Consider the following 7548-nt stretch of genomic DNA (forward strand, 5'->3'; position numbering starts at 1 on the left):
TTGACTGCTTAACTTTACGGCGCCCCGTACATTTTCATTTGGATGAAATAATAGCTGCATGAATCATGACAGCAGACAAGATAGAGGAGAGCAGGAGGCGGGGTTACCAATCTACTCGCTCTGGAGAGCAGAGTTCGCTGCTTTTAGATGTTGTCTCCAAAGTCTCCAGTAGCAGAAAAAAGTCTCTAGATTTGGCGCTAGGAGCTTTAAAAAAAATCTCCCTCATCTTAACTTCTCTCTCAGATAGTATATCTGTTTTTTTTAGCCATATTTACCTAATTTCTTCTCATTTAAGACCCACTAGAAAAAGCTTTACCAAACTTTACGACTTCTAAACCACAAAATAGTTCCATCATTTCTGTTTCTATTCAGTGTTTCCATATTTTACTGTATTCAGAAGTAAATCCCTTTATTGTCTCACAATAGAGAAATTCCCTCTCTGCATTTAACCCCTCCCCTTGGGGAGCAGTGGGCTGCCATGGTGCGGCACCCAGGGAGCAGGGGGGGGTTAAGGGTCTTGCTCAGGGACCCAGAGTGGCAGTCGGTGGGGATTGAACCGAGTTCTTGCAACCTTCTCAGAGCAAAAGCTCCCTGCCCGAAACACTGGGCCAACAATCGCCTTGGGATGTAAACAAATAATTAATTTGCGATTAATTATCAATTAATGTTGTATTAGATTCAAACATCCAGTTAAATGATAATGTTAGTTTGGAGGGAGCTTCTTTCAGTGCTGTATTGTTACCGCCATCCACTAGCAGGCGCCACTGCTCATTCTTAGGCAGAGCCTCACTAGTATTTGAAGGAGAAATAACGGTAGAGTGGTTGTCACCCGATCCGTCCTGGAAGCACCATCCGTAACATCGCACCCAGATATACATCCGGGTCACCCTCCTTTTTATTTTGTAAAAAATATTCAGTTTTTTCCCTCCTCTAGTTAGCGTACTAAACTATAATGTGTTAAAGGTTGATAAAATAGTTTCTGAGAAATCTGTTCAGGAAATGGGACCTACGCTACTTCCAGGAGATAACTTTTTCGGCTTTGGATTTAAACGTAAATCTAATGTTTTTGAGATGTATGTTTTCCTTTTGTGTGTAATCTAAAGGAAGAAGCAACTAAAATGCAGACAAACATGGTTCAATCATATTTTGCTCTGAGTATGTCCGATGATGTCGTCAGAGAAGCTGTTTGACGGAGAAAATGTAAAAAGCATCAGATTTTCTCACAAAAAGTCATAAAACATTTTTTTTTCTGAATTCTTTAGTGATTTTGCGATAGAAATAAGTCATTTTATTAGCATAATTACATTATTTATGGCAACCTGGATTAACATCTGGTTGCACAAATGAGCTGATGGTACCGATCATGTAGGGACAGTGGAGTAGAAACATGGCTGACTCCGAACGTCCGCCCTGACCCCTGACCCCTGACCCCTCCGTCACTATGTAGTGGACTTAATAGTGAACTCAGTTAACTGAGCGTTAAACTCACCAGACAGATGAGCACTACTTTCCGTTGGTCACTGGACTCCAGCTCCCTACTCGCTGCCTGCGCCATCTTTGTTTTCTCTCACCCCAAAACAAATCCCATGATGCTTTGCAAAGAAGAGCTTTTGCAAAGGATTCTGGGATATATCTGCTCGTCTAGTGACCATAAATGATCACTACTTTCCAAGGTGCATTGTGGGGAATTGTGAGTCCTCTACTTTCTGACATTCATATAAAATGGCGTGACCACGAGACAGAGCTCTAGGTTATGGAGGGTTAGAGCGGACGTTCGGACGCAGCCCAGGAATGGATCCAGAATCCGGTCCGAGTTCTAATCCAGAACCAGAACCGCCTGTTTAAAAGCTCTGCTAACAGAACAAAGTCTCTTTCCTACGACAGCGTATTAGGGCCATACAAAAAAAATAAATAAATAAAAATAGAATTTACATTTCTGAGTTTGAGGTGGCACATTTATGAGAATAAACACACAAATTTACAAAATTAAAACATACAAAAAAAGAGAAAAAAATAGCAAATTAAGAAGAAAAAAGGATGCAAATTTAGGAGACAAAAGTAACAAATTTTTAAGATCTTAACATGCACATTTGCAGAACAATGTGGGATTATAATACACATTAAAGAACGCTACATAAAGCACATGCAGCATTAATTGGGGGCTTTAGTGATGGAATGAGACGGTAAAATGACCTCATGGAGGATTATAAAGAAAAAATGAATTATACAATAAATTTGCATGTTTATAATCTCGTAAATTTACATCTTTTGTTTTTGTAAATTTGCCCATTTATTCTGTGCATCTGCTACTTTATTCCTTCTAAATTTGGATGTTTATATTCTCGTAAATTTGCCACAACTAAAAAATGTAAAATCCAATTTTTTTTTTTGTCTTTTAATGGTCCTTATACGCCGCCGTACTTCCAGCTCTGATTGGTGGATCAGGCTAAAAACAGAGAGCTAGCTCACAGTTAGCATCCACTTCACTGAAACACAGGAAATAGTCTGACAGGATGTCAGAGCAACATACCCTATCTATTAATGATAGCTCTATGTCTGCTCATTGGAAATCAGTCATGCTTCACATATTTAAATTTTTTATTTTTCAGTAAACTAATAGCTTTCTCATTTGTTACATCTTATAAATAATAGAATAGAATAGAAAATCTCTTTATTATGCCACAATGGGGAAATTCTGCTGTTTAAAGCAGAAAAAAGATTGTAGAAAAAATAATGGTCACACAAATGTGGACCTGAGACAAATTGTATTGAAATAACTAAATATTTGACAGAATGAATAAAATAACAAATAAAATCCTGTGCTGTAAAGTATTTTTACAATATAAAACTGATCACCTGGAGAATAAATAACCAATATGCAGCTATGGACATTTTTCCAGTAATTTGAAAATAGCAGCAACATCAGAGATGTTCAGAATGACAGCAGCAGGTTATTTAAAGGAAAATTCCGGTTTTTAACACTTTTAGCCCATTTTCTGTAGTGTCCAGGATGAAATCGAATGATCGACACCAAAATTTTGACAATTGGTCCTGTCTCTGCTTTTTTACTCATTTAGAATCCCCCCTGGCTGCTTCAGAATGGCTTCCATAGTGCATGTCCGATAATGTCCTTAAAACAACCTTAAACGTTCTTTTTTTTAAATATGCTACTCACCGGGTCGTCAGCGCTGTTCAATGACGTTCCAAAAAAAGTTTCGTAAAGAAAAATCGTTCCTGTCTTGTTTTATTTAGCATTTTGTAAATCCCAGAACTATTTTTTCCAATACATCACAACCGCTTATAAACTTCCGCTTCCCATTCGAATCTGAAGCGTTGCACACTCCAGACCACTAGTTGGCGACGGTATCCTCTACCGTCAAACTCAAAGTCCAATATGTCCTCCTCAAGAATCCACCTTTCGTATTCCATTTTCAGAGTTTTTTAAAGTGTTTAACAGAGACGTTAGCACCTCGACGTCGGAGTACACAGAGTGAAGCGAAAAGACTACAACTGTGTAAACAGGCCCCATTTCCGTTTCCGGTGGCAGCGGAATATTGACTATTCCTACAGAACTCAATGGGATTTACAAAATGCTAAATAAAACACTACAGGAACGGTTTTTCTTTACGAAACTTTTTTTGGAACGTCATTGAACAGCGCTGACGACCCGGTGAGTAGCATATTTTGAAAAAAGAACGTTTAAGGTTGTTTTAAGGACATTATCGGACATGCACTATGGAAGCCATTCTGAAGCAGCCAGGGGGGGATTCTAAATGAGCCAAAAAGCAGAGACAGGACCAATTGTCAAAATGTTGGTGTCGATCATTCGATTTCATCCTGGACACTACAGAAAATGGGCTAAAAGTGTTAAAAACTGGAATTTTCCTTTAACTGACTAAGGTAGAAACAACAGAATCAGCATGAATGGAAGAACTGGTTGAGGTTGTTGGGAACAGTGGTGGTTCTAGAGTCTTCCAGCTGCTGGGAGGAAGGATCTGTGATAACGCTCCCTGGTGCATTTAAGGTGCAGCAGTCTGTCACTGAAGGAGCTGTCCAGTTCAGCACCAGCTTCATGCATGGAGGGGGGGACATTATCCAACAGAGATGTTCCTTTAGTTAGGATCCGTCTGTTTCCCACCTCCTGCACTGAGTCCAGACGGCATCCAATCACAGCTGGCCTTCCTGATCAGCTGATCCAGTTTGATTAAAAAGGTGTTATAATGGGTAAAAAAGATAAAAACTTGTTTATTCAGTCAGTTTTTAATATGGCTGCTATCATATGTGCTTAAAATATAATGATATACTTTTTTTTTAAACCTGTCATATTGTTTGAAAACATTTAGCCTTTATGTTAATGGGAGGAGCCTCTTAATACAAGAAAATGGACACTTTTCAAACTGCAGTCGATCGATATGATCAAGTTTAGATAATTCTTAACTTCTTAACTCCATAACTTTCATCCCTGCTCATTACTTTAGTAGAAAGTTCATACTTTATCCTAGTTCAGCTGTGTTATAAGGTCAGTTTACCTAAACCTGCTCCTCTATTACAGAATTTGAGGACACTTTGATGTATTTTTTAATTCTCTAAGTTAATGTTAAAGTCTGACGATGTAGCAGAACCTCTGCCCATTTAGAGTTTCCTCATCGTGGCTTTTGATCCATTTGCGAGGACGTCCTGTCCAACATGTCTCTGGTTATTGTCAAAGTCTCGCTCATTGCCAGAGTCTTGCTCCTCTTCACTTCCTCCGGTCTGACTGTGGTTGCCTCTTTGGGTCCAGGTGATCCACTGCAGCGGCTACCTGAAGGTCCGTCAGTACAGCCTGGACATGTCTCCGTTTGACGGCTGCTACCAGAACATCGGCCTGGTGGCCGTCGGCCACTCGCTGCCTCCCAGCGCCGTGACAGAGATCAAGCTGCACAGCAACATGTTCATGTTCAGAGCCAGCCTGGACATGAAGCTCATCTTCCTCGACTCTCGGTACGTTCTGAGTGTCCGAGCCGCCTGACTGATATCTGTTGGAGTGTGATGGTGACAGCAGTGTGGCCACGCTGAGGGCCTTCATCCCTGTTGCTGGGTGTCTTCCTCAGGGTTGCAGAGCTAACAGGTTATGAGCCTCAGGATCTCATAGAGCAGACTCTCTACCATCACGTCCACAGCTGTGACTCCTTCCACCTGCGCTGCGCGCATCATTTGTGTAAGTAAGTTTGGATTTCACTTCTAGTACAAATGAGTTTTTTTCTGTGGAGGTAAAATGCGTTGCAGCTTAGCAATAGTGCTGCAGGTAACTTTAAAATCTGCTACAGAAATGATCAGGATCTGTTGTTTCTTTCTGGTTATGTTGTGTCTGACCTCTCCAACATGTCCAGTCAGTTCAGGCGCTGCAGAAATTAAACCTCAGAGCGCCTCTGTGTCTTTAATAGCCCTCATGGCTGACTCCCTCCTCTTGTCCCTGCAGTGCTGGTGAAAGGTCAGGTCACCACCAGGTACTACCGTTTCTTGGCCAAACAAGGTGGCTGGGTCTGGGTTCAGAGTTATGCGACTATCGTGCACAACAGCCGCTCGTCGCGACCGCACTGCATCGTCAGCGTCAACTATGTGCTCACGTAAGTCTGGGCTCCGGCTCCCGGAGCCAATCGTACTTCTGCTCATTTATTTCCCCCCAATAGGACTTTAAGATATAGATTTAATGCATTTTATTTTTGAAAGTAAGAAGGTAAACCTTTAGATGTTATTGGCTTGAGTGTGAGGAGGCTGGACCATTTTACCAACAATCTATATCGTGATTATTTTTATTAGAAATTGGAATTTTATTTTTTCTTTTGCATTAAATTAAGCTTGTAGATGTTTTACCCCTCAGTTTTTGGAAGCTTGCTTGCTGGAGTCCATTGTTGCAGGACTTTACTGTAACCTTTGTGTGAAAAGCTTACTTCTACCCACCTTCATGGATCTGCTGCTAGCTGGAAATCTCTCTACGTTTCTGTGTGCCGACTAACCCACTTGGAGCGTTTTACCGCGACTTCAAGGCCTGGAGGGAGAAATTTAGTGTCTTACTGTTGTTAAATACAGTTCTGGTTCCTTTTACAGTTGCCTTTTGTATCTATGCTTCTTTTTCTATGTCTGCTTCTGTCTCCTTGAACCCCAGTCGGCCTCAGCAGATGGCCGCTCACACTGAGCCTGGTTCTGCTGGAGGTTTCTTCCTGTTCAAAGGGAGTTTTTCCTCTCCACTGTCGCTACAAGCATGCTTAGTGTGAGGGATTGCTGAAGAGTCAATGAGTCGATGCAATCAGCTGGTTTTCCTTAGATAGAAAACTTTGAATCAATCTGACTGGATGATCTGGTGAACCGGAAAGTGACCTGAGATGACATGATGTGAATTGGAGCTATAGAAATAAACTGAATAGAATGGAATTAAAAATGACAGTACTTTACAGTTTACTGTGAAAAAGCCTTTTCCGGTCATATTAATGTGATTGTTTCTCTTTCTAAAGACTAACACTACCTGAAACAAAGAACCCGTCTGATTGGTCGCTGCTCCCGGCGTTCCCGGGCTGCAGACATTCCTGTCCTATCTCAGGCTGCTGCCTTTGTCAGGAAGTTTGCTGTTCATGCTCCTTTGCTGGCGTTCACTTTGGGTGGCAGCTTTGTTCTGCTGCCAGCTCCAGATGCAGAATGTCAATATGAGCGCAGAAGCTGCAGACAGAAGGGGGGTTTATCTGGCACTGTTTTCTACATCAGATTGTAAAATAGAGCAGTAACCTGGGCTGTCTGCATGCAGTCTGCTGTTTTATGTTCTGTTATTCTATTATTTCATGGCTCCCTGATGAACAGCAGAGCACACAGATGAACGAAGCCCATAAAACCGTCCATTAAGCAGCATTGAGAGGCAGAGAAGAGCTTGGCACATCTGATCCTCTATCAGATGCTAACAGCTTTGTGTTTATGGTTTTTTAATTGATAGGTTATAGTTAATGAATATTTACTTTTCTAGGATTGATCCCTGCTTCCTTCCCATCAAACATCAGAGGCTTCTGCACTGAAAACCTCCACTGCTCCATTTTATTCCTTTCCTCTCTTTGCATAAAACATAGAGGAGAAGATAAAGCCTGGCAGGAGGCGGCGCTATCTGGGGCAGAGCTAATTTGCACAGTGGTCCAGGTGTGTACAGGGCTGGATAATGCAGGTGAAGGGGGCACCTCACCTGCATGTGAACTCCTACTGTGTGTTCAGCTCTGAGAGCCTCAATCCTAGAGCCACAATCTCAGATCTGCTGTGGCCTCCATGATCCATATCTGCAGAAACAGATCCAACGAAAGGTTCTGTAGTCGTGAGTTCTGATCCAGAACAGCAGGGCATTCTGGGGGATGTAGGCAGAGGGAAGGATTTCCTTTCTCAGTCTATCATTAGAGCTAAGCTGAAAGGTTGATATCGGGATTCTTTTTTAAGCTGTATCACAAAATTCTACTTCCTGTTTAACATGTTGGATTAAATGTAGAAAGACAACAAACAGATAGACAGCAATCTTAAATTTCCCTCATTAATCCCTCT

At 41.5% G+C, this 7548-nt stretch overlaps 1 protein-coding gene across 1 annotated transcript in view; it reads left to right on the top strand.

Annotated features, from left to right (window-relative positions):
- The window catches only part of sim1 (single-minded family bHLH transcription factor 1), a 24756-nt gene that overhangs the window by 5091 nt on the left and 12117 nt on the right, over window positions 1-7548 (top strand). Inside the window, exons 6-8 of the mRNA XM_015391550.1 lie at window positions 4781-4980; window positions 5091-5197; window positions 5459-5606. Of these exons, the coding sequence (XP_015247036.1) occupies window positions 4781-4980; window positions 5091-5197; window positions 5459-5606 (455 nt within the window). The remainder of the gene's footprint in view (window positions 1-4780; window positions 4981-5090; window positions 5198-5458; window positions 5607-7548) is intronic.

Source organism: Cyprinodon variegatus, unplaced genomic scaffold, assembly GCF_000732505.1.
Source record: "Cyprinodon variegatus isolate N-32 unplaced genomic scaffold, C_variegatus-1.0 Scaffold547, whole genome shotgun sequence".
NCBI lineage: Eukaryota > Metazoa > Chordata > Actinopteri > Cyprinodontiformes > Cyprinodontidae > Cyprinodon > Cyprinodon variegatus.